General features: G+C 40.5%; 1 protein-coding gene across 1 annotated transcript in view; it reads right to left on the bottom strand.

Annotated features, from left to right (window-relative positions):
• The window catches only part of INTS9 (integrator complex subunit 9), an 86601-nt gene that overhangs the window by 18310 nt on the left and 40800 nt on the right, over positions 1-27491 (bottom strand). The window contains exons 5-8 of the mRNA XM_019733114.2: positions 25352-25491; positions 23325-23411; positions 8608-8728; positions 7688-7822 (exon numbers count right to left, since the gene is read on the bottom strand). Of these exons, the coding sequence (XP_019588673.1) occupies positions 7688-7822; positions 8608-8728; positions 23325-23411; positions 25352-25491 (483 nt within the window). The remainder of the gene's footprint in view (positions 1-7687; positions 7823-8607; positions 8729-23324; positions 23412-25351; positions 25492-27491) is intronic.

The following is a 27491-nucleotide window of genomic DNA, read 5'->3' as shown; positions in this document are numbered from 1 at the left end:
TCCACTGTGCCCAAGAATCAAATAAAAACACCTTACAATGTAGAGCGTGACGATCACGTTTGTGGAATAAAATTGTGAAAAATGCTAGGCCCCAGGATGCCGGGGCCAAGGTGTGGGGCCTCTGCTGGCTCATTTTTGTTGGATATTTTGTACAGGGCGTGAAAAAAAGGAGACCAAGTCTCTAGGTCCAGAAGTTTACAATCTAGCTGAAGAGAAGACATGTCTATATAGTGAAGAAAGAGGATTATTCAAAATGCCATAGAAAATATAATGCAAATTTCAAGAGTCAGCACTGAGTATAGAAATGCCAAGAGGAACGCAGACTAGAGAGCCGCAGCAGGCCAGCCGGGGTTACTCACTGGTACATGCTTTTTGGCAGATGAAGTTCTGGTTCTCGCTTTCTCTCCTTCTTTGGCCAAGGAACTTAGAATCTACTTAAGACAGCCCAGGTCACTATGTCTGAAATGTGTCCGAGACACCCCTTCCCTCCCCATACCTCCCCTCCTACACGTGCCCCATGGCCTCCACCACCTTCTATCCCTGTACTAACCACACTCAACCGTAATTTCCTATTTACTTGTCTGTGTCCCCCAGAGGACTAGGAAGCTCTCCGAGGGCAAGGACTCTGTATCCCTATTACCTAGCAAAATTCCTGGCACACAGCAAATACTAAATAAGTGTTTGCTGAATAAATGAGTGCATGAAAAGCACACAGTCTGGTAGGAAATGTGAGGGCATTCCCTCCTGGGAAATAGTGCCCTGGAAGTCAGGAAGGTGAGAATAAGTACGTCAACTGTGGGAGGAGGGCCTGGTAGGGCAGAGGAAGGCAACCTGTAGATGCCAAATGAAGTGACTTGGCTGGAATAGAAAGACAACATTGGGGCTGACAAGAGAGTGAAAACAGGAAAAGTATAATTGATAAAGGGCCAACAGGTCAGAATCATGAAGCTGCCGGGGGTGGGTGGGTGGGGGGCAATGAGATGTCAACAGTTTGAAGCAGGAGAATGATGTTTTTGTTACAATAATTAGAGACGTTGGTGAAAGAGGAGGGTGAGACTACACTGGGGGTCGTGGGGGGGGGAACACTCTGAAGGCCCCTACAGCCAACCAGACATAAAGGGAAAAAAATTATAATTTCATGGCAGTTGAGGATATGGAAGCAGCAGATCTCATGACACCACAGAAACCAACAGACGTCTGGGAATGGACTGGATATACAGGAAAATGGAGAAAGCAAGACCTTAAGATAACTCCAAAATTTGAAATCTGAGATGCAGTCAAGGGAAATTTAAAAGATGCAATGATTTAAAAGAATGAAGAGGCAATAATAAGTCCAGTGTTGGCAAGTTGCAAGTGTTTGGGGGATAGCTAAGTGGGTTTATTCTGCTAGTAAAAGATAGAACAATGGGGTCTGCTGTATATGGAGGTTAGCCAGGTACCTTCATTGAAGTAGTTAATAGAAAGGTCATTTATTTAGAGAGAAGAAAGAGGCACGGGTCCAGGACGAAGGCTGGGGGGACCCCATAAGGCATATGGGAGAGGAGCAAATAAAAGAGAAGCACACAGTGCAGTGAAGAGCTTCCTACATACAAACACGAGGAGTCGGGGAAGGGAGCATTATGGTGCTTTCACCCTATAATATGGCAAAAGATCAAGTAGAGTAAGAAGAGGAGGACGACAACAAAAGATTGCTCCAGAAGCCTAGACAAAAGGGAATTTCAATAAGAGATCAACGACCAGTGTCAACTGCAGCTGTGGGATGCCACGGAAAATAGAACGAGTGAAAGTTTGGCCGGAAGCTGATCACTGCGGATCTGGAGATGAGAAACTGGGTCCGTGAGGTAAGCGGGAGAAAGCCAGGTGTACAAGGTGAACAGGGGAAACCTCATCACGGTTAAGAAAAAAAGAACGCAGTAGTCAGGTGATGAGGCAGTCGTCTGAAAACCTTTGTCCAGATTAAAAACCCTCAGATTTGCTTAAAAGCAGAAAAGGAGGGATTGGTGAAAAAGTTAATGACGTAATGACCTCTATTCCTTGATGAGAGGAAGGAAGAAACATATTTGAGATCCTGAAGCCCAACATACCAGCTTCCAAGGCCAATTCAAAGCTCACTCCTCCAGGAGGTCTCCCTGACCCCACAGGGAAGGGATGCACCCTGTTTCTAAATCCCACCGCACTTTGGTGGATTTCTAATCTGACGGTATTGATCGCTTGCAGCCTGGAGGAAAGTTCTGTAGGTACATATCTTCTTCCCCTGTTTTAACTTCTGTAAATGTAATACCTACCCATCTGTGCTCCATTCTCAGCCTAGCACATTCCATTGCCCAAAGTAAGGGCTTGGGAAATACCACTGATTAAATGAGGGAATAAATGAGTGAATAAATGAAGTTGCATACATTATTTCTGAGAGCAGGAACTATTGTGCAGAGAGAAGCTGCGCACCAGAGAAGAAATGAAACAGCAAGTGTGGAAAGGCACAGACGGGAGTCTGGCAGGCGGTGCCGTCTCTCCCTCCTGGCTTCATGGGATCTGCCGACTGCGCTCAATTCTCCAAACCGATCACGAACCATTAGCAGCACAGCTGCCCCGCGGCCCCAGCACCCAAATCTATTAGGTCTAACTTTGACTCCTGGGCACCGTGCCCACCGAGAGGACAAGCGGACCGACCCGAGGAGGCCCAGCTGCAGCTCTGGGACAAGCTGGGTCTGTGTCCACGGGGAGGAAAAACTTCCTGTCCACTGGCCCTGACAGCTGAGGGGGAAGCTGGATGCTGTGGCTTGTACCAGACACTTTTCTTAATATTTTGGGGATGTGGCTGTGTCCTTTACCCAGCAAGAGTGGGCCGTCCTGGGCATGTCCTAGGGAGAGCTGTGCAGATGTGATGCTGGAGAATATCATCAGTCACCTGGTCTCCATGGATGGAGAACATGAGGCCCAGAGAAGTGAAGTGATGAGTTTCATGCTGCCCGCTCGAGTGGAAGGGTCAATTCTCAGCCTAAGCCTGGCTCTGATGCCTCACAGAAGAGCGGGGAACTCAAGCCCAGTTCTCCCATGGGCGCAGGGGAGCACGGGAAACCTCAACCAGCTGTACTGAAGTCTGAGTTTTGTGGATGCAGAAAAACATCTGTGTGTTGACACCACAACCCAAGCTCTGGATTCTGCATGAGGGTGACCATGTGACTTTAATTCCCCAGGTCTGTACCAGGGAAAGACATACTCCCAGAAAACTCCCAAGGACTGAGGCTGATGACAAGATCCAGGCCTGGAGGGAGAAGCAGCAAACTACAACTATTTCCCAGGGATGTCTTGAAGGAAATTAATGTTACATCAGAAGACTAAGGAGTAGCTGAAAAATATTGACATGTACATCCACATGAAGACTTGGAAGAGGTCACAGATTTATTACAATAAAATAAAATACATTAAAAAAACAAACAAAAGGAACCTCAAAAAACTGTTACTGTAGAGCATCCAGATCAATGCACTGCATAAACGACAACAAAACGTGGGGAATTCAGAGGGAACAAAAAAATATATAAAAAAACAAAACAACAAAACAAACTTACCCAAACGACTGCCTTAGCTCTGAAAACCTGATTCAAGTAATCCAAATTTAAGATTTTTTTTAGATTTAAGAGAAGAATTCACATTTATTACTGCCAAAGTCTTCAAGACCTTAGGAAAACAAACCACCAGGAGTTAAATGATACTAAGAGAGGAGCTGATAGCTTTAAATATACTTATTGGAAAGCAAAGAAAGACTAATACAAATGAGATAAGTATTAAAAGAAAAGGAACAGAATAAAACCGAGAAAGGAAATAATAAAGGGCAGGATAGAAAATGGAAATACAACAAAAATCATTGAAAGCAAAAACTTTTTCTTTGAAGAAAAACAGTAATGTAGAAAAGTTTTGACAAGTCTGACCAAAACACACACACACACACACACACACACACACACACACACAAAACAGTGATGGCAATAAACAAAATTTAGAATGAAAATAGAATTACACACAAAAAAAGTTTATTAAAAGGGTAGCATAAATAATTCCATGTTTTGAAAACCTTGGCAAAATGGATAAATTTCTGCCAAAATTGGTACAATTTTGACCTAGAAAAAATAGTTCAATAAACATGAAAAAATAATTAAATGGTAATCCCAGGCCTAGACAGTTTTATGGGAATTTGATTTTCAAGAAAATTCCTAAGGTGCAGGGATTAAGAAGTATAAATCGGCAGTTACAAAATATCATGGGGATGTAAAGTACAGCATAGAGAACATAATCAATAATATTGTAATAACTATTTATGGTGTCAGATGGGTACTAGACTTATTGGGGTGATCACTTTGTAAATCATATAAATGTCTAACCACTATCCTGTACACCTGAAAGAAATCTAAATGACAACTGTAATTGGAAAGAAAGAAAAGATAACCTCTATCAGCATATTTGTAGCATTAGAAAAAAGAGGGAAAGGTGCCCAAATCACCTAATGAGACTAATGTACTTCCAACAAATGAAGACAGTACAAGAAAACCATGCCTGGGTTCATTTTTCATTTACAAATGTAGATTATAAATTTCAATAAAATACTAACTGATTCCAGGAGGGCATTAAAAAGAATAAATTGTGATCAAGTAAGATTTATTCAGGGAATGCAAGGAAGGTTCAAGGTGAGAAAAGCTAACATTACAATTCACTACATTAATGGTTTGATAGAAAGAAATCACATGATTACCTCACAGACTCAGAAAAAACAACTGATAAGGTACAATATCTATATCTGTTTGTTTTTTAAAATCAGAAAATTAGGAATAGAGGAGAAATTCCTAAAATTGATAAAAACGCATAGCAAGCATCATATTTAATGAAGAAATTACAAAAGCATTCCCTGTAAAATCTGATACAAGCCCAGGATGCGACTATCGTCACTTCCGTTTAACATGGGACTAGAAAGCCCAGTTACAAGACTGGAAAAAGTAATAAAAGATGTAAGGATTGGAAGAAAAATGACAAAACTATTACCTCTTTGCAGATAATATTATCACCAATAGATAAATATTAGAAAATTTGAGAATTTAGCATGGTTACTGAATATCAGATCAATTTAAAAACATTAAGACGGAGACCTTGTGCTTAGTAAAGGCAGGTTCTCTTCCTTTTCCATCTGGGATGTTGTCCTTTTTTTGGCCTCAATTCTCCTAACTCTCCAAACATTCTTATTCAGGACCATTTGTCTTGGTCAGGACCATTTCCACTGTCTATTGGTAAATGTTCCCTACAGCTCAGTCTTTTACCCTCAGCCCTTTATTTATATACTTTCAGAAATCTGATAACTCTCCAATTTGTCTCCAGGCTTGCCTTCACATCTGTGTTCCAGCTCTGTATTTCCAACTACGAATGTTCTCTCAAATTTCTATTCATCACACCCACTACCCCCTTCTAAAAACCCCTCCACCCATCAACTTCTCCTGGTCAGCCAGTGTCATTATCACCATTCTCAGTGTCATCCAGGCATGAAATCTTTGAGTTGTAATTTTCCTTACCTGAAGACAGTGGGCATTCAATAAATGTTTGTTGAATGAAAGACCTGCCAATGTTTTAACTTGTCTTTCCATTCTTACTGCCTCAGGCTTAATCCGAAGCCTCATTCCACCTTGCTTATTAGATCATTAGCGCCGCTGGCTGTTTTGTTTGTACCTAATGAAGGTTCCATTCAAGTAGACCAGTAGTTGGCTTTTTTCTGTAAAGTTTAACTTTAAAGTATAACCACTGCAATGATGTGTTAGCAGCCATTACCAATCCATAAAGAAATGGCTGTGGCTGTATTCCAACAAAACATTATTTACAAAAACAGGTCAGGGGCCAAATTTGGTCCACAGGCCATAGTTTGCTGATCTCTGAAGTGGCCTATTGGGTTTTTCCAAACCCAAACTTTTCTTATCCGTGCTAATTCAACACAGAATCCAATGATCTGAGTAAAAGAAAATCTAATTTATTTTCTGTTTTACATACAATCCTGGTTGCCAGCTAGAAATTAAAATTAATTACTTATGTTGCTCATTACTTTCAAAACCTTATTTTCCCTTTAAATTTATGAACCTTGTAAGAATAATTTACTGGAAATTACATCAATAGTACTGTAAAGACTTTGATTTAAGCAGGACAAATAGGAAGAGTTGGCAGCCAAATAATCTTTCTGTCTTTCATGGAGGACTATATCGGGAATGATTAGGAGCTGCCAATAAAAAATTTTGATTCAATCAAGCAGATTAAGATGACATTGATGGGCTTTTGATTTCAATAAGCGGGAAAGGTCCAGAATTCTGCTAACTATGGGAAAAATAACAATGTGTCCCCTCTAGACCTTGAGATGAAACTTGATTATAAAAGAAGGTATGAAAAAAACAATGCATAGTGGCAGCTCAGAAGCATCCTACTATTCTAGACTTATGGCAGCCATTCTTTTTCCCATATTAAAATGGGATACAGACTTCCCCAAGACATCTACCTATCAGTCTGTCTGTCCGTCCGTCCGTCCATCCATCCATCCATCCACTATCTAATCTCCTCTGCCCTCCTTTACAAACATGGAACAAACCAGGATTTATGAAATGAATAAATTCTTTACAAATGTCTAAAATGGAATAAATAATACATTTATAATAATGTTTATGTACTTAGTTTCTTGACAATATGATTGTTAATGAATGACTTCCTTAAAACCTTCCGATAGCTTCCCTCTACACATTAAACTAAAACCCAAATTTCTTATTATGGCCTACCAACTCCTACATGACCTGGTCTCTGCTACTCTCCCAGGCTCTGCTAACAATACTTCAGATGCTGCGATCACAATCGTCCTCTCTGTTCTGTGTCCAGCTTGTTCTTGCTGTAGGGGCCTTTCGTTTGCCATGTCGCTAATACTTTGCCCTCACGGCTTTCCATGGCTCATTTCTTCAGGTCTCAATTCCAATGAGATCTCCCCCAGAAGCTTTCTCTGATCATCCAATTTAAATGAGTCTCTATCACTCTGTACATAACCCTACTTTGTTGTTTTGTGTTTGTATCACAACCTGAAATTACTGTGCTCATTTTCTGTATACCATCCTCTCTCCACACATCTGCTGGACGTAGATCTGTGAGCAGGGACTTTGCCTGTGGGTCACCACTGGATCTCTAACACCTAGAGGAGTGCTTGACACATAATAGGCCCTTAATAAATATTAAGCAATTAACATTTGCTGAGTAAACAAGTCTCCACCTCTGTTCTACATTCAGGCTATGATTCTTAGAAGTGTTGGGAAATATCAGCATTCTAGAGGTGACCCTAGAGGCAGCAGAATCTTACAGAGGAACTTACAATCCTTAATGTTGGGGCATGAATAATCTAAACTTGGATAAAGAGTATCAGTAGAACATAAAGTTTCAGTTCAGCAAGATGAATAAGCTCTACTGTACAACATGGTACCTACAGTCACCAATAATGCCTCATACAGTTAAAAATTTATTAAGAGGGTAGATCTCATGGTAAGTGCTCTTCCTACAATTTGGAAAAAAAAAGTGTCTGTAGAAACCAAAATTAGGAAGGTTTAAAAACAGCGGATGCTACTCTCCTTACATTCTGAATTTGGGTTAAACAACCAAAAAGCTGAGTGGTTAAGAGAGAATTCGGAGTTACCTGGGGGTGTGTGGTAAGCAAAGAGGACCCAGAGACGTAAGACACTTTCTCATAATGGGACTGGATGATCCAGTTGGAGCTTCCGAGGGCGTAGCCAGAGCTTAGAGGAGTCACCTGCACGGCACCAAAAAGCTCCTAGAAAAGAACCACAGGAAGAATGTGTGATGAGCTTGCAGCAATGCAGCCACGCCACGAGTTTGTAGGAAAAAAACAACAGAAATACTCTTCTCCACTTAGAAACTATTTTAAAGTAAACCAGAAAGCTTACAGGAAAACAGAAGGATGCTGGAGACCAGGTGGCTGACACAGAAAGCAATCCTACAGTCTTTACTTGTCACCTCTTAGAGTTTCAGCCCATCCACATGTCACCAGGCACCCACGCCTCACTCATGAAAAGGCAGAGATGATACATTACCAAATAAACGAGACAGATACTCAGTTTCCTTTTTCTTTTCAGGTTAGATGTTAGTGTTATGGTTCTTCTGTACTGAGTGGCTCTGGGTACAAGTTAACAGAAATGGGAACCCTTAATCATTATCAGGTTAGAGCTCAAAAGTTATGCTCGCCAAATTGCCTCTTGATCTCTTTTATGTTCTCCATTTCCTATCTCATTTGCCCCAAATCTGCAAAGTAGCACCCACTATTCTAAAGTGAACAAAATGAGATGCTTTTCTCCTGACCCATAAAATGCTGATCAATCAAATACTAGCTAGTGATGGGGAATGTAAGGGTTAGGAACGAGCGTCAGTAAGAACCTGGAAGGAATGGAGGAAAAGAACACATGTTCTGTCCTTTCACCGTGCACTAGTACAAGATTCTAGTGACTGAATGGCTTATGAAAGGGAACTATGGGATCCTACCAAAAAAACAATATAAATCGAAAGCATTCAGTAATTTCTTAAAATCTTATCAACACTCACAATTTTCTGAGAATATCCCACCAGCTGGATTTTACTAAGGGCGGAGTTCACCTCTTGCATTGTATAGCATCTTCTCCAGGTGGATACGTCCACTGCATCCTTGAGGGGAGAAGGCAGCAGCCTGTAAATGCATCACAATGTCAATTCACATTATGTAGGATTCCTTTCAAGTAACTTGTCCATTTTGCCTAAGTTGTCCAATTTACTGGCATATAATTGTTCACGGGATTCTTCTGAAATCACTTTTATTTCTGTAATCTTGATTGTACTGCCCCCCCTTTCATTTCTGGTCCTAGTAATTTAAGTCTTCTCTCTCTGTCTCTTGGTCAGTCTAGCTAAAGGTTTGTCAGTTTTGTTGATCTTTTCAAAGAACCAACTTTTGGTTTCACTGATTTTCTGGATTGCTTTCCTAGTCTCTATTTTGTTTATCCAGCATATAGCTGGATCTTTTTCTAAAACCTAGTCTGATAATTTGTTATTTGATTGGACTGTTTAAGACATTAATATTTAATGATATTATTGATATAGATGGCTTATGTCTACCAATTTAATTTTTGTTTTCTGTATGTCTCATGTCTTTTTTGTTCCTCTATTCCTTTTACTACTTTTTTTTTAATAGTTAATGAATATTTTCTGAGGTAGCCTCTTAAGTTTTTTCATGATTTTTCACTATTTTTTAAAAGTTATTCCTTAGTGGTTGTTCTAGGGCTTATCACATACATCTCAACATAGAGCATTTCTTTATGACATCTCACATTCTCTTCCCTGTTCAAAAGAATGGGCCCACAAAGCTATAGAAATGTACTGGGTTAAACATAGAAAAGGCCTGGCATAAAAGGGGAAAATAAAACATGATTTGTGACTTTTCAGACCAGCATTAGGAGCATCTATTAAAACAAACACACAAACAATGTGTCATAAAAAAACATTTTATCATTTGTTTTAATATAATCAAGAACAGACCAGAAAAGTAACTTCCCTGAGATTCTCTGTACAATATAATAAAGGTGAAAAGACTTCTGGTGAATTGAATATATACATTAGCTCTGCTCTCTCCTGAAATATTACTGAACAATATAGTAAAGGGCTTCACACACACACACACACACACACACACACACACACACGACAAAGAAGATGAGAGAAGAGACAAGAGCAATAGCATTTTAGAAAAGTGGAAAGCAGAATGATAAGTGATGACAGCAGACCCAGGAAAGTCCAATTCAAGCAACTTAATTTATACTGCAGAACCCACATAAAGCTCAGCAACGGGAAACAATAGGCATGTCTGAAGTGAAGTTGAAGGTGGGCCTAAAACAGGAGGATTTGTTGACAAAACTGATTAAGAAATTGAACCTTCCAGTTCTCCTCACCTGTTCCATATAGCTCAGCAATTGTCCCTTGCCGTCCCAGGACCGTTACCAGAGGTTATTCTCTGGAGAGTGTGAAAATACGAGTCTGGACTAGGGAAAATCATCAACAGCTAGAGGCAGCTTTCTTAAGCAAAAGTTTATATACTGACAGTAAAAACGTTCTCCTCATATGACTCCCTGAACACTTTCAGTTAGGCTTATACCCTCCAGGTCAGGATACTGGAAGAACCTTCTCTGAAAGTTTTGATCAGCACCAAGGAAAAAACTCAACTAAAAGATACACTGGGAGTTTTACAATGAAATTGCTGAACCAGGTTACATTATGGTATGATTTCAACAAGACCTACTTATAGCACACAGACATTTTAATCAGTTTTTTAAAAAATTGTCTAACTCTTAAACATGTGTCAATAACCAAGGATTATGATACATTTGAAGAAAGTGTCTGAAATGATAAAGGCCAAAACAAATGGAGGAGGAGGAAACAAAATGAGAGAAAGTAAATTAGGCAGGTAGAATATAATATCATTACTATCCTTAGATAGATAAATAAGATAAGCTATTTAGGAAATGAGAAGATTCTTCTACTAAGAAAGGTGAAGCATTAAGAGAATAAAAAGAGCTCTTGGGAATAAAAATATGATAGCAGATAGACAATGAAAGCATGCCAACAAAACGTGTCAAGGTTTTAAAGTGAGCTAAAAACATTTAAAAAATTATGCAAGAGGTGAGAGACCCACATAAATGAAAAATAAGAAAAGCTTAAAATGAGGTGCTAGAACTCAAAGAATCAGAAATTTAAAAAAAATTCAGAAATGAAGACTGAACTAATAGAAACACACGAGTGAATAAATACAACAGATAATGCTGTTAAATAAAATATAGGAAGGAAAAATTAAATGCTAAAAAGAAATGAAGAGATAAAAAGAATTTGAAAGAAGGTGGCCAAGTGGCCTGAAGACAGATGAAGAAGGTTCAACATACAGACAATAGGATTCCCTAACAGAAACCCAAGCAAGGCAACAGAACAAGTAACAAAAACCGTAATTGCTAAAATAAAACAAAGGCTTGAAACTACAAATGATAAGAACACACCATATGCCTGAGAATACTGGCCCAGAAGAATTAACACACGATGTATTATGGGAAAAATATTCAGACTATACAGAAAACAGACAAACATACTTTTGGGCATGTGGGCAAAAGGGGCAAGTGACTTACGAGAAAAATAAAGTTAAATTCGATCAGAGTTTAACAGCAATGCTTTTTACTAGAAGAAAATAGAATAACATATTTAAGACACTCAAAGAAAGAAAATGCAAGCTAAGGATTAGACATGTAGTAACACTGACTTTCAAGGTCATAGAGCACAGATAAACAGTTATTAACCTGCAAGAACTCAGGGTATATTGTTCTGATGATCCCATCCTCAGATTTCTTTTGAAGAATGAGCTTCAGACAAGCAGAGTGAGAGGAACATCAACATATGAGTTGGTAGTGGGTTTTAAATACAGAGTTACTTGTAGAAGTAACACCAAATGAAGGTTAAAAAGGAGAGAGAATGATATGCAATGGTTATAGTTTCTGACAATATACAATAAAAAATATATTTTTTAAACGCAAGGGAAATATACATGCTCTGCCCTCCAGAGAGGCCTAGAAACAACGATCAACCCAGTAGCAATGACCATTGCTGGCAATCAAACGGGAGCTTCAAGTTCCATTTCCCAGTAAAAGAATCCAGAGTTTCTTGCACAAATGGGTGATTCCAGATTTAGGACAGGGAATGTACAAGATGAGTCTTAAACATCCTGCTACACTAGATAGCAAAACAACAACAACAAAACAATAAAAAACAAAACAGAAAAAACAAAAACAATCAAAGACTACAAAAGGTCACAGTTAAAAGATGCCGTGGACGACGTGAAATGTTTTCGCTGCCAAAGATGGGACAATCTGAGCTGCAAAAAGGACAATATTGCTGTGTGTTGTAATCCACGAAACATGTTTCAGAGGGGGTTGTGAGTAGATTGGGGCACAGAGAGGGGCTTTTAGTTACTGGAAAGTTTCTATTTTTTAACCTGGGCAGTATTTATAAGGGTAGTTGCTTTATAATAATTTATTAACTATACGTATTAGTTTTGCGTGTGTGTTGGTATCTGTGTTTTATATTATAACAAAAGGCTTAATTTAAAAAATAGAAAAGTTTATGCCAAAATAAGAAATTTGATAGCAGAACTGAAAAACTCATAGAGAGGTTGGGTGATAAAGTTAAAAGATTATCCCAGACAAAAGAACAAACAAAAACAGAGATGGAAAAGAGGAGAGAAAAATATCTAAGTGCCAGTCTGGGAGGTTCAACATCCAAATAACAAGAGTTCCAGAAAGAACACAAAAAATGAGGAAGAAAACTTTAAAAATAAGGGGAAAATGTTTCTTTTAAAACCAGAATTGAAGTTCTTGATTTTCCAGATCAGGGGTCAGCAAACATTTTCTATAAAGGGCCACAGATATTTTAAGCCTTGCAGACAATACAGTCTCTGTAATGACACAGACAAAATGTAAATGAATGAGTGTGCCAATAAAACTCTATAAAAACAGTGGAGAGCCAGATGTGGCCCTCAGAACAGGAGCTTGGCCATAGCTGCCACCCCGTTCTAAATTGAAAGGGCCCACTAAGTACCCAGCACATGAAGGAAAACTGTCCTTTAGTAAAAACGTATCATCATAAACTGACAAAAACAAAGAGAAGATCCTAAAAGTTTCCACAGAGGAATAAACAGGATACCACCAAAGATCTAGACTCAATAGCATTGGACTTTTCAATAGCATTTCTGGGAGCTAGAAGAAGAAAATAGAGCAATGCTTTCAAAATTCTAGGAAAAAAGTCGTATCTAATCTGCATTTCTATCAGTGTCAGGGTAGAAGAAAGGCCTTTTAGACATGTAGGATCTCAGAAAATTTACTTCCCATGCACATCTTTCTCAGGAAGTTATTGGAGCATGTGCTCTGCAAAGTAAAGGTGTAAACAACAAGAAGAAAAAGGACCCAGAAAACAGAACTTCTAACAGAAGAAAGAGGTGCAGAATCTTCAGGATGATGACAAAGAAAATCCTAAACTGAGAGCTATGCAGCGGGCCGAAGAGCAGCTGAAGCGAGACTAGAGGAAGAGAGAAAGCTCTGGGAGGGGATTTTTTAAAGAAGATAAAATTGTCAGAACACTTAGTGATGTATATACAAGGGGCAGAGGTTAGAAACAAATTAGTAATAAGTACATGGGAAACTAAGCAAATAAGGAAACGAGACAATTACTAACTCAAGGGAAAACAAAAAGTTGTGTAAGAAGAAAAAAAGAGCTCTAACAATGGCCTGTGAACTGCATTTATGCACCATAATAATGGAAAACACTGAATAGAGAGTTAGCCGAAATAGCAGAGATCGTGTTGTTTCCATTCCCTTCACCTGCTTCTCCAGAGACAAAATATCAATCATCCTTCTTTTTACCTCTGCATAAACAGACACATGAAGATTTTATTTCACTTATCTGTCCTACGTATATTGGATTGCTTTAGGTTTTACAGTATGTATTCAATAAATACTTTACTTAGCCCTGACCGTGGCCATAGCATTTAAGTTTTATAAAGGATATAACAGGCACAACGTAAAGGCCACTGCTCCCAAGGAGCTGAAGTCTAAAAAAGATTTTACATCAATACAAGGCAATAAAAGAGATGTCAAAAGCCATGACTCACCAGTGCCTGCAAATGTGCCTTCCTTTATAAAAGGGCCCAAATGATGTATTAAAAAAATACAAATCTTAACACGTCCACACCCACCTTCCCCTCACCCACTTTAATGCCTCTCCATTACATTCAGGATAAAATCCAAGGCTCTTCGCATGACTTTATAAGTTTCTTCTTTATTCTGTATTTTACATCCTATATACTGAGCTATAAACAGCTCTCTGAGCACCAGGCTCCCTCCAGCTTGTAACCTTCCCCATTGTCTTCTTCACATTTTTGTGGACAAGACCTCCTTTTGCTTTGAAACAGACCACTTGTGGCTTTTTCTCAGTGTTGTACCACCAGGCTAGGCCAGGAGCACATCCTATGGGCAGTTTGGGAAGACGTCCTGACCCTGAGTACGGAGACAGGGAAGTGGAACAGAAGCACCCCTGGAGAGGCTGCTGGGAGAGGCTGCTGGGAGAGGCTGCTGCTCCCGCTGCTCTCCTCCCACCGCTCCCCTGGAACTCTGCCAAGCACTTGGAGGAGGGAGAGGTTTCTCCTAGAGGCTGTGACATAATGGAAAAGACAGACCTCTTCCTCTCTGCTACCTCTTGACCTCAGCCTCAGTTTCCTCATTGGCAAGACAGGGAGAATATCACCTTTCTTTTAGAGCTGTTCTGCAAGGGGTGAATGACACAAGGCATGCATCTGGCACAGCACTGATGCTGAAACAAGACGGTCTCCAACCCTCCCCAACATACACAGCCATCACAGCCCCAGGAGCACATGGATCTTCCAACAACATTGTAGTGACCTTCAATCCAGGTTGATTTATTTTGATGAGTAGCAACGACAATGAACTCGAGTGGCCCAAACACTGCTCTAGAGGGTCTCCAGGAAGAACCCAAGCAACAACCCTGTGTTAGCTCCTCCTTTCAATTCCTCAGGATCAGAGAGCCCCGTGGCGTGAACCTCCTAGGGCTGCCCCTCATGAAAAATAGACTTCTCATGTTGGGTTGCGTAGGGGGCGGAAGGGTTTCTTAACTTGATGCCTGAGCTGGAATGCTATCAGGGGAGTGGCCAGAGAGCGCCATTGTTTAATAGATAACACTTGCAGCCCAACCGCATCTCTCAACCCCGTGGAATTTATTTGATGTTGCCCTCAGCTTTGCCAAGGCCCTGAAATGGAGCCACCTCTCTCACAGGGTGAGCTAAATACAAAGTCACGCACAGGTGAGGTGAGGCCTCCTTTCTTCACTCTGGCTTCCTTCCCGTCGTCCCTTGACAACTGGTACTGCCATTACCTAAAACACCACCTGCGCTTTACCTTCTTCCCCTGACAGCCCTTCTCAGCATCCTCTCCTCTTCCCACCCAGGACAATGCCCTGTGGAAATTAAGCAGATTAAAATCTGGAACAGTCTCTCAAAAGGAGTAACTTGGTTACATGCATGCTCCCACTCTCCACTGGAGATATATCCAGCCTCCAGGATAAGCCAGCAGATGCTTTGAGCCCTGAGTAAGGGAAAGAGGGAAGACTGAAGATGTGAAATATTTACTACTTTTGTCCTCAACAGACCAGAACCTATTTCTAGAGAAATTACTGGAGTGTTTCGGGGGGCGGGGGAATAATTTCCTTAAGCAAAACAAAAGACTTGTGAAAAATTCAGGTATGTTTCAGCTCAGATCTTTTCCCATTTCCCCCTTCAGGGTAAATGGCATAGAAATCATAAACTTATGTTCCAGAGAAACTGAAGAAGACATTTGTTTATGCAGAAGCATTTGACTATACTGATTTTTTAATAATCAGCTTAGTAGAGTACTTTTGGGGTGGGTGGAGAGTGTCTTGTTAAATACTCTCAATAACAATAACATAGACCTTTGTACCCCATTATATCACATGGTAGTATCTTTTCCATTTTTACATCTTTAGCCTTGAGCACAGTGCTCAACATAAAGACACTCAAAAGACAAAATGCCTGTTCACTTGTTACCCCAGGAAAGGCAGGAAGCAGCGAATCCTTCATTCACGAGCCCTCCCTGAAGAGCAGCAGTAAGTTTGGGCAGAGCTGAGCCCTAGGACTGTGCGAGGTGCTGGAGACGTTAAGGACAAACCGACCAGTGAGACTAAGCGGGAGGCTAAGAAGGTCCCAACGACTCTGGTCTCTGATCTGACCTGCTCAGTTATGGTTTCACGGCAGCAGCTTCTGACATGGCTCCCAAGGAACCTGGCCGCCCGGGTCCCCGCCTTGTGTTATCTCCTTCCCCTGAGTGAGGCTGGGACATAAAGGCTTGCTTCTAGTGAAGAGGACAGGACAAAAGCAACGGGATGTCACTTCTAAGATGAGGTGACAAAAGACTTTCATGTTGCCCACTCTCTCGCCCTCCTGTTTGCTAGCTTGGATCTCATGGGCCACAATGTTGCAGATACTCTGCAGGGAGGCCTGAGGGACATTTCAGTCCAAAGTCCCTGAGGAGCTGCATCTTGCCAGTGACCACACGAGTGAGCTGGGAAGGGGATCCTTCCCAGTGGAGCCTGAGGTAACCGCAGCCTCCAGGAGACCCAGGTGACCCAGGGTTACTAATAAATTGTAAAGTTTTCTGGGCCTTGTGCTAGTACAGAGGCAGTGTTTTAATACCTTCACTAAGTTTGAGCCTTTCTCAGGTAAGGCTCAGGTCTCCTCAATGACATTTTTATAAACTCGAATTGTACAGAATTTTTGTAGAAATCTGATCTTCATATCCAATTGAACACTGATTTTTGCTTCTTTTAGTTGCAATATTGAGCAATTAACTTTTTTCCCTCCATATTTCTAAAATCAGGGTAAACTACTTCCCTCACAGATTGTTGTGAGCACTACAGCAAATGAGCAGTAAAATATATATTAATAGGTAAATATATATATGATATTTAGTGCATATTAATTCCCTCTCACCTTTATTCTTAAATTCTATGGGTACCTGATTCTGGTAGCTTACATACGGACTACACCTTTCAGATCTAAAAGTAAGTATTTGTCATTCCTCTATTTGAAAACATCTAGGAGTTTTCTTTTTTCATATAGGTTTGGCGACTATTATTTTCACAAATGAAGAATTTGGTTAAATTTTCCATCAGGTAGACAAAAGACTTAAACGAGGAATTAGTTAAATGTACTGCTGACATTTTCAAAAGCACAAAGTTTTGTTCTTCTTTTGTATAACGTGAACATTCAATTCTTTTCTCTCCTTCCTGGTGTGCCCTGGGTTATTTTCACTAGCCAGTCACCTCCCCATCACGCCAGGTTGACCATGTTTTTGCCCATACTGCTCCCTTTTATTTTTTTTAACTTTTATTTATTTAAGTGTGTTTTTCCAGCACCCATCAGCTCCAAGTACTAGCTGTTTCAATCTAATTATGGAGGGCACAGCTCACAGTGGCCCATGTGGGATCGAACTGGCAACCTTAAGAGCACTGTGCTCTAACCAACTGAGCTAACCAGCCACCCGCTCCCTTCTTTTAGAATGATCTCTTTCCTCATTCAAACCCTACCTAATCTGCCAAGCCCAGCCTCAAGTCTTGTCACTTGGTACCTAATCTTTGCTTGAGTCTAAAGATCAATTAGGCTGTGGAAGGCAGATGTGTCCCAGTTACTGAACGGGGGTTGTGTGAGCCAAACTCCTTTCGTACAGCGACTGTCTTCAGCTTTGTTGGGCATTTCCCTACACACTTACCGTAATGCCAGGCACTTACTACTTAATCAACAAAGAAGTTTGGCGTTCCCTGAATGCCGTATTATTACCCACAAATTCCTTTTGCTAACATAACACCCTTTTATTTACTCCTTCGATAGTCGCTTTGTCATCACTTCCTTCTAGTTCCTAACTTCTTGTAACTTAGCTTTTCCTAAAACGCTCCTCCTGCTTCCTTGAGGACATTCTCATAGAGAGGCATTTACAGAGCCATTCAAAGCCATTAAGATTATTGGCTGATTAATGATAAGTCAGATAAAGAAACCCAGCGGGAACTACTTCTCTTTTTTCTGGCTTTCTATTTTATCAGTCAAGTTCTCAGAGTCTAAATGTTTCATAAGTACTTTCTAAAAGAGTTCATTGTTTTGTTTTGTTCTTATCACTTGAGTGCTTAGTAAACTTTTCCCCAGTGCTGTGAGCTCACGCCAGAGCCCAGCTGTCTCTTCTTCCGTCCCACCAATACAAGCAGCACAAGATCACATATTTTTGTGAAAAAGGAAGACTTTTAGCTTAAAAGCTTACAAATAAAACAATGGTTGGGCTTTTTCTCAGGGTTTGATGAATGAACAAAATGAAAGTAAGAGCAGAATACAAAGAATATAAGCAGCAGGAAAGTTGTTTTCCTCTCATTACAGCAAACTGCTTAACATAGTGTGGGTGGGAGGAGTGGAAGTTAGCAGAGAATTTCCTCAGTATCAGCCTGAAACTAGATTATGATCCCCGAGTTTTGTTTTAGAGCAATTTGTTTCTGAAAAGGACAAAGGCAATAGCTTAGACTACCACAGCACACTAGAAACAATTCTTGAGAGTACCTAAACTGCCTTTGCTTTAATTCTGTGCTCATCAAAACAAACTTTTTATCTATAATTTGATCTCTTAAGGAGACATGCTGATCAGAACAGTGTCCTAGAGAGACGAACCATTCTAATTCTGGAGCCAGGCGGACGTCTCAGTATAAAGTAATTAAATGGAATTTTTGTTGGTCAGTCAATATCCCAGGAGTTTGGTGAGCCTGAACCAGTCCCTCAGAGGCTAATTCACTCTGAGTGAAATGAAATGATTAAGTTTCTGGAACTGCAAAGCTGAAGAACAAGCTGTGAAGATGCCATCAAGGAACTGCCACTCTGTGAGGATCTGCTTAAGAAGCCCCCCCGGGACAGCTTTAAAAACTCTAACAGAAGTGAACTCAGAGACAATTTAATTCAATTCTCTTATTTTACAGAAAAGAGATTGAGTCACAGAAACAGAATGACAGTGCTAAATAACTACAGGCAACTGTGGGATGAGAAAATGGTTTCCCTTCTACTATCCTACGTTGCTTCATCAGGAGAGGCAGCGTTTAAAGACAAATTAGGCTGTGGGAGCCAGATGTGTTCTCATTACTGAAAGCGGGTTATGTGAAGCCAAGTGTATTATTAGTGGGGAAAAGGACAAAGGTGTTTACTGAGCACCTACTATGTGCCTGGCACCATAAAAAAAAGACTTTACTCATCTTACTCATTTAATTCTCCCAACAACACTGTGAAGTTGCTCATATTATTCCTAGGAAACTGAGCCTAGAAGAAATAAATTGCTGTAGCTACCAAGAAGCAGATCTGAAATTCAAATACTAGTCTATTTGACCTCTAAGTCCATAGCTTTCATTTTCTTCCTATTAGATAGTTAGACCTGATTTCTCTATAAACACCCAAGGAGTGTCAGAGCAGAGGAACTTCAACTACAGCATTCTTGTTTTTCCTTTTATATCTTCTGTAAGGTATGAACCCACATTTTAAGCTCTGAGCACTGAAAACTGCCAGAACATTTCAGCCAGGAATATATCAATGCATCATTCCTTACTGCTTGTGAGGATTATGATGATATCCTTACTTATAATCGCAGGTTTCCAGTCTTACCACGTATATAAAAAAATGCCAGCCTTAAATAAAAAACACGAGAGGGCGGGTTAGTTTCTCAATGAAATATTTTGCCTTGAATTTTCCCATTAAAAAATCTAAACTTTGAAGGGGGTACGGAAAAGTCAGAGACTGAAAAATCATATTGCAAGGGCCTCTCCTTTTCCTACCCTTCAAAATCTTTTTTTTCAAGAAGAGTAAACTGCAACGTCAAAATGAGCAAGAAGGATGGCTAACTTCTAAATAAATCTCAAGGAGCAATGTCAAGTGAGGCAGGGAGTCAGACAGCTGCCAAAAAGCAAGAGTAATAGTTTTTTTTGGGTATACATACTAATACTAAATCAAATGCTAATTCAAACTACAATTTAAGGGAAATGATTTAAGGGAATTTGTCAGACTCCTTTGACTGACGAATTGGAAAGATTTTAATTTATTGTTTTCTTTAGTTGATGGTTTTATTAGTAACTTAAGCTACTAAGATGCATTAATTCTAGGCACTTAACCAAGTGATTGCCTGTATAAGATTGAAGTATAAGTAAAAAGCTGGGGGCTCGAACCTCAAATCCAACTCACAGAGGTGTTTTTACTTGGATCATACAGGATTTTTTTTTCATGTGTGAGCCAACATTTTGGAAAGATTTTTAAAATCACATTTAAAACATCCAAATTTTGAGCTTCTCTTTTAAGAAAAAAAAAAGCAGATTTGGCAGTCATGGGCTCACACGCCCATATGGCCACAATCTGCTGAAACTACTGTCAGCTGCCCCATCAGATAGGTGTGGTCTCTGGCCCACAGCTCCCAGCCACCTGCCTGACTCCTATACTTTCTCATCCCTGCAGGAATCTTTGAGTTTGCGACCCCTACTTTGTAGGGACTGGATAAGGGGAGTGGAGGAATGAAAGAAACAAATCAACAACAACAAAAGACACTTGGGAAAAATGTCAATGTACTAGCCAGCAGTATTTCTCAGTATCATATGCCACAGTACTTTGGGACCCTAGAGATCAACTGGCTTGTGACGGAGAAAAATTTTCAAGTGACCTAAATCCTTTAGCATAAACGCTGTCCAAATGAAACACTTTTAGTATTCTGGCCCAGGGTTAAATTCTAGGTGACTATTTCAAAAGAACTCTTTTGCCTGATGTCAACCACAAATTCTTCAAATTCTCCCACACCTTCTAATATTTATGCTGAGTTTATCCAGGAGAAAAAGAGGACACAGCTTGGTTTGTCTCTCTAATACCTCAGCATCTTCTTTCCAATAATTAGACTCTTCTCTTTCTCTATTCATTAATATGGCTCATCTCATGCTCAAAAGCCAAAACAAAATAATTGACCAGGATCAGCAATGTGGTCATGACATACACAATAATGAAATACGGTCTCTCTAACAGTGCAGGTTATTCCTCATTCCTCTATCAAGTTGATTTTCAAAAGTCTCTGATTTTTGCCCACCAGGTGGCGAGATAGCAAATTCAAGATTTTATTTTAACTAGCACCTTTTTTTAAACAGGAGATTTCCTAAGCATCTTATGAAATAAATTTCAGATCCCTCCCCTAGCATAGCACTTTGCTCTTTGAAGTTAAATTCACACTTCTCCCTAATATGCAATGGCACTTCTTTTGTGAGCCAGTTATCTTGTATTTTACAAAGAATGGGACATAAAGGAAAACTGCCAAGGACTCTGCCCAAGGTCACAGAAGAAAAGGCAAAATAAGGACTTGGAACTTCTTAAGACTTGGCCCAGGATTTGAGAGTCAGGAAACAGGGACCTTTGAACACCATTTCTGGTGTGCCAAAATTATTTGTGGCAGAATATTATACAGAGTATAAATTTAAAAGGAGGAAGTAAGGGAAGCCAAGTCATACATGTTCCACGGGGAAAGAAAACAAAGTCCTAAGGTTTCCAAGGAAGGAAATGTAGAGAATTGGGTCCGATGTGGTCCAGTTAGCACATAGGAAAGAGAAAGAAAAGTGGAAGAATGTATAGCCATGGGCAGAAGGAAAGGGAGCTGAGAATAAGAGTGCAAAATGAGGAGGGGTCCCTGCTAAGGGAGTAGGCAGGCAGATCAAGGAAGCCATTTATGTACCTACAGAAGACTCAGATGTGTGTGCCCAGAAAACATTCCCTACCATGAAGCCATACAGACACCATATTCCCAATCAGGGAAACAGACACATAAAGATCCATGAAACACAGGAGAAAATGTGCACAGTTAAACATACTTCCTCCTCCTCTCACATAAAAGGAGGCTCACATACACGTGACAAGAGGCGGGTGTGTGTCCAAGAGGCGGCCTAGCACAGTGGTTAAGAGCCCGACTGCCTGGGTTCGAATCCAAATTTTACTGCTTAGTAGTTGGCTGACTTTGAGTAAGTTACCTAACCTCTCTGTGCCTGTTTTCTGTAAAACGATAATGTTAAAAAATTAAATAAAACACGGAATAGTGCCACATACGTTAAATAACATGTGTAGAAAGGAAATGCATACAGGAGGCTCACGTGATCAAACTCTGAAACAGTTACAGTATAAAAACAAAGTATGTGTACATATTTTTGTAGAAAGAATAGTCATCAAAACTAAGACATTCTAAAGTTTGGGTAATCAGATGGCTAACAAATCACTGACCTAGAGAGAAAGATAACTCGGTGGCAAGGTAGCTGGAAAAGAGGGGACTTGGGTAGGAGTGTGTGGAACACATGCCACTTAGGAAGACATGGGGCAGGTGTTGATGCCAGGCTCTGGATGCCAGGCCTGCCAGGCCGGGACCCCTGTGGTGCCTGGAGGTGAGGACAGCAGGTGGCAGGGCCAGAGACACTGCCGCACATTAAGACTGACTGGCGTCCTGTGCTGCCAATTAAACATGACAGCACAGAAGTAGAACCAAGCTGCCTCTGTCTCCTCTACTATATTTCTGTTTAGCTCTTATCATCTGATCCCAGCACTCTACTAAAACTAACCCCTCTGGGATTTCCATCGCCAAGGGCCTCATCTCCATCCATGTGCTCTTTCGGCAATATCTGAGACCAGCCTGGGTTTGAGGAAACTTCTTTTTGCCCTTGGCTTCCATGCAGCACTACACTCCTAATTCCAACTTCAAGGCCTCTTACACAACTCTTACCAATTTTTTTCAATTCTGTCTCAGGAATTTCTTTTAAGTTAGACTCTTCACGTTCACTGCTACTGCCTTAAGTGAGGCCTGTGTTCTCTCCCCTGGGTTTTGGATAGTCTTAGGCTGGTCTTAGGCTGCCCCATCTCTGCACTCCCATCCATCCTCCATGCTGCTTCCACAGTTACTTCTCCCAAAACAAATACGTGATCTCGTCATTCTCCTTCTTATAAACCTCCACTGATGGACTTCTCACTCTCGATACTATTCAAACTTTACATATCAGTTTCTTCATTATCTCCCTCCAACGTTCCTCTTTAGTTTCATCTTTCTCCTCTCTACCTTCTCTAATCCACCCTGAACTCCTGTTTCCTGCATACACTGTCTCCTACGATGTTGTGCCTGGAGCCCCACTTCCCGACCTTTTCTATCTGGAAAAGCCCTATTCTTCCTCCAAGACCCACCTAAACTGTCATCTCCTAACAAATGTCCTCCGCAGCTTCCCTAGGCAGAGAAGAGTTCTTCATTTTCTGAGTGAGTCCAGTACTGTGATCAAGCATTTCTTTTGATACACGTCATCCAAGATTGTAATACCTGTTTAACTGTGTATTTATGGGAACACTAACCCCTGAGTGCCTCAACAATAGAGCCAACTGTTTTACTGATTTTTAAAAACTCCCAGTACCTATCATGGCTGCCTCTTAAAGCATGTTGGTTGAATCAAACATAATAACCCTTTCATAAAACAGGAAAAAAAGAATCTTTTTAGTTCTAACCGCACACATGTTTAAGCATAAAATCAGAAAAGAAATGGGGCTGTTTTGTAAAGCCTAAGTAAGGCTCGGAGGCCTGTCAAGGGGAAGAGACAGGCCTATTGCTCACCGCTGAATATCCTTGTTCTTCCACAAGGAGGCAGACTGAGCCTTGGGTACTCGTTCAATGAAATTCACCAGCTCTTCCATGAGAAGCCTGAGAGTAAACAGAAAAAGTGATGAACACTCATAAAAGAATTAGAAAAACACCGCACTCTCACACCGTAGTCAAGAGAAATGGGCTTGTCTGCCTTCCCCCATCCCAATCACCTTTCTCTTAGATGTATATAAATGCCGGCAGCGTTTTACACAAAGGTGAACAAAGACCCAGCCTTCTCATTGAATGTTAAAAATTCAGAACATATATGATTTGATTCACCTTTAAAACAAGTCTGGCATGTTTCTTGTCTCTAAACACTGAAATATATAAGCCTATGGTTTAACTCTCACTCTGAAGATCACTGCCTTTGTAGAAGTAAAAATACAAAAGGAGAAAAAGTTAAATGACTATGAAATACCCGAGTTTGGTGGCAGTTGGGGTGGTAATGGTAAGGTTTTTAAAATGGTAATATTAGACAGACATTTTTACCTGGTAAAGTAAGTTTTCTTGATGTGTATTTTAGGGATTAACAAAATTCCCCATGGGAGAACACTCTAAAGATGAGCCCTAAAAACCTAACTCAGGTTTTTAAGGACAGGCTGTGCAGTTAACAGAATCTCAACCGAGGGAATCTAAGAAATGCCTCCCTCGATTGGATCAATGACCCGCATGCCCTAAGGGATACATGGAGCAGAGAACTGTTAGAATCCTGGATAACTAGGGGATGAACAAAAAGCTAGAAACAGATTTTCAATATTGGGAAACTCCTTTCATAAGTAGACATGATCCATAATGACTTAAATCCTCTCCCAATCAACAAAGAGATGTGGCAAGCTATACATATATGAGGATCTGCCTGAACGCTGAACAACCTCCTTTCGTTTCCATTTATTTACTTGTTCCTAGTGGCATCTCCTCTTTGCACCCTGCAGGAGAAGTACTAGTTTCAGCATCCTCAGATCTGGGAGCCAGGCTCATTATCATTCTGGGTGCAGCTTTCAGGAGAACAGTCGGGTGTGTCCATCCTCACGCTGTAACATTTTCAGGGTAGAGTCTCATGTTTTCAGCTTAGCCTCTCGTTGAAACTGACCCATCATCACCTCGAGTGTTTTACTTTCCCATGTCTCTTCTTCAGATCCCTTACTTTTTTCTATACATGCTGTAGGTAATGTGATTTGACACAAAAGCAAGGACATATTGTTTCACTGCTGGTAATTTCATCTTGTTAGACTTCTGGCAAGACACTAGAACCCAAAGCAAAGAATCTATATGGACACCAAGATCCCATATTTTGAGTTTCGACAGTTTCACGTTCTACCACACTTTTTAGTTTGCTCTAGCACAGTTCTTTTTTCTGGGGTAATTTTCTTCTCACTAACTGACAGCATGGTGACTTACAGCTACCATGAAGGCGTGTGTTTGTGTGTCTGTGGGGTAAGAGGGCGGGGGGGGGGTGTGTGCAGAGGAAGAGATGGCAAAGCGTTCTCAGAGTCAGAGCCCTGAGTTTCACTCTCTCAACAGAACAGACAACTTAACCATATAATTACTTACCCTGTTTTCTACAAGCTGTCTCCATTTATTGTCTGCAATAATCCATAAAATGGGAAATTTTGAAAGCAAAGTAATAAAACTTCTTCCTTTCTTAAATACGTTATGCTCCTTTCTCCTAAAGCGCTTTGTATTGCATCTTCGTGGCATCTTACTAAGCGTTACCTGCCCTAATTAGCAGCATCTGTCTTGGTGAACTCCTTCTTCCAGTTTTGGTACAAAAAGCCCCCCAACTAAACAAAAGACAACGAAGACTACTCACAGCATCAATCTCTAGGCAATGCCAGTGAACATCTGTTTTATCTAAAGAGCTGTCTATTCATGCTTATTCCCTGGGTCAGCTGCTCAGAGGGAAATAACAATCACTCCTGCACGACACTCTAGTGAACAGTCACCACTGAAGCCAGGGGTTCTCCAGCCACACGGCGATGGCAAAGGAACACTCTCACCTGCCGATCTGAACGGTGGGCTCTGTGGCATACACCGTGCCGGTGAAGCCGGTGTGCTCGGTGACGTAGGGCAGGGCCATCATGCAGTGGTAGTTAGAGATGAGGATCACATCTACTGTAGACAGATCTATTAGCTCCGTCTGAAAAGCAAGGGGAGGGAATGATACATATCTGTTCAGAGCACATAGATCAACCTGATGGGACTGAAAAATGATGCTGTCAGAATGCAGAGAAGGAGTTTTTGTACTTCGGAATAATGATGCCTTTCCTACAACACTTTTAGTTTCATTTTAGGATATTTCTTCATATTAAGTAGCAGGACAAAATTGATAACAATGAGACTGCAGCTAGTCCACCATGTAACATTCGGCCCTGGTTTTACTAAACCAGAGTTCTCAGACATGAGGAGAAACGACAGCACTTCAGCTGCTGCTGACTGGCAAGTAAAACCCGGTGACATGCAGCAGACAGAGTACAATACAGGCTGTGAGGGGAACCAGGATGTAATGTGTCACTTCTACGGATTATGGGAACAGAGGGAGCAGCATGTAGATACCAGCTCTTCAAAAGCTGACTGCAAGAACCTACTTTTGTTTTTGAGGTAACTTTAGATCCACTTGTGTTGGATGTAGAGCCAAAAAATGCAGTGGCAGAGTCACAAAATAAAATTACCATATTCTACCCTAATCTTAACCCCGTATCTACCCATTACCCCATTACTGAGGTCATGTGAAAATGTAAAAGACAGGATGGCAGGTGAGGGAAAATGCTACCATGTTTAGTGAATTTTATGAAAACCCATTTAGTAGAAGGGAAAGTTTTGCCCATAAATTTAAGTCCTACTCTTTTAAAGCTCATTTCCCTTCTTGCCCTAAGCCTTCCTAGTTTGCTCAGAGGAAAGAAACCACTTCTTCCTCAGAACAACCAAGGCCCTTTACGTACATCCCTCTTATGGCAGTTACTGTTCTGTACAATGGCATCTCAAAGCATTAAACATCCTTCAAATATTCTTTGTAGTATTTGTAAAAATATTGTAGCATCTGTCCCTCAAATATTAAATGCCTCTGAGGTTGACAAGCCTGTTGACTCATCTGTGTCCCCTCCCAGTTCCCGGGATGCACAGTTGGTTATAAGCAGCTCCCTCTGTGGGGACAAGTGAGACGCCATGGTTCTGAGACAGCACCTTAACCAGAGTTCTCTCTCATGGAAGCTACTGCTGGAAAACTGTATGGTGCACTAAGAACAGCATGTGGTAAGTCAAGGAAATGTTTGTTAGGAGAATAGACTATCTGATGAGTATGTCCCCCACAGAGAAGAAGTAACAAAGATGTCTGGGCCATCTTTGCAAATGTACCATTTTGGCTGTGGGTATTATCTGGTCGAACGACTTTACATATGAAACAAGTTAATTTAATAAAGACACCAAGGCATTATCAGCTCCTCAGGACGGCATATAGGTTTGAGGTCAGAAGTTACTCACTGCTTAGGCAATGGCAATCTGTGGGAAGAAAATGCCTAATGACAATAATAGCCAATTTATGTCACCCTAACTCCCATGCTGGGCACTGCAGTTTCAAGACTGTCCTCAGGAAGGGTCATGTAACATTCTGCCGCTCCTATTCCTCACTACCTCTCTGGAACCATTTTTAAACAAATAAGGAAATTAAAGCAGAGTAGCAGAGAGACAGATCCAGGGGAAAACATGGGAAGGACAGCTGAAGTAACAGTAAAACTCAAAAGCTTCCCACTTTCCCTCTCACATATAGAAACTGGGTAAGAACATTTGAAATTTCTTTTTAATATATAAGAATCAGTCCACAGAATCTAAAATGATGAGAAATTTGGTAAGGAAAGCTGGAAGAAAAAAATGTATATATATATATATATATATATATATATATATATATATATATATATATATATATATATATATTCTGTATATTAGGCTGGTGCAAAAGTAACTGGGGTTTAAAAGGTTAAAAATAATCAATATGGTGATGGAAGGAGAACTGACTCTGAACACACAATGGGATTTATAGATGATATAATACAGAATTGTACATCTGAAATCTATGTAATTTTACTAACAATTGTCACCCCAATAAACTTATAAAAAAAAGGTTAAAAATAATTACAAACA

The sequence above is a fragment of the Rhinolophus sinicus genome, linkage group LG07 (assembly GCF_036562045.2).
Source record: "Rhinolophus sinicus isolate RSC01 linkage group LG07, ASM3656204v1, whole genome shotgun sequence".
NCBI lineage: Eukaryota > Metazoa > Chordata > Mammalia > Chiroptera > Rhinolophidae > Rhinolophus > Rhinolophus sinicus.
The sequence above is the reverse complement of the archived record's forward strand: the minus strand, read 5'-3'. Positions and strand labels throughout refer to the sequence as shown.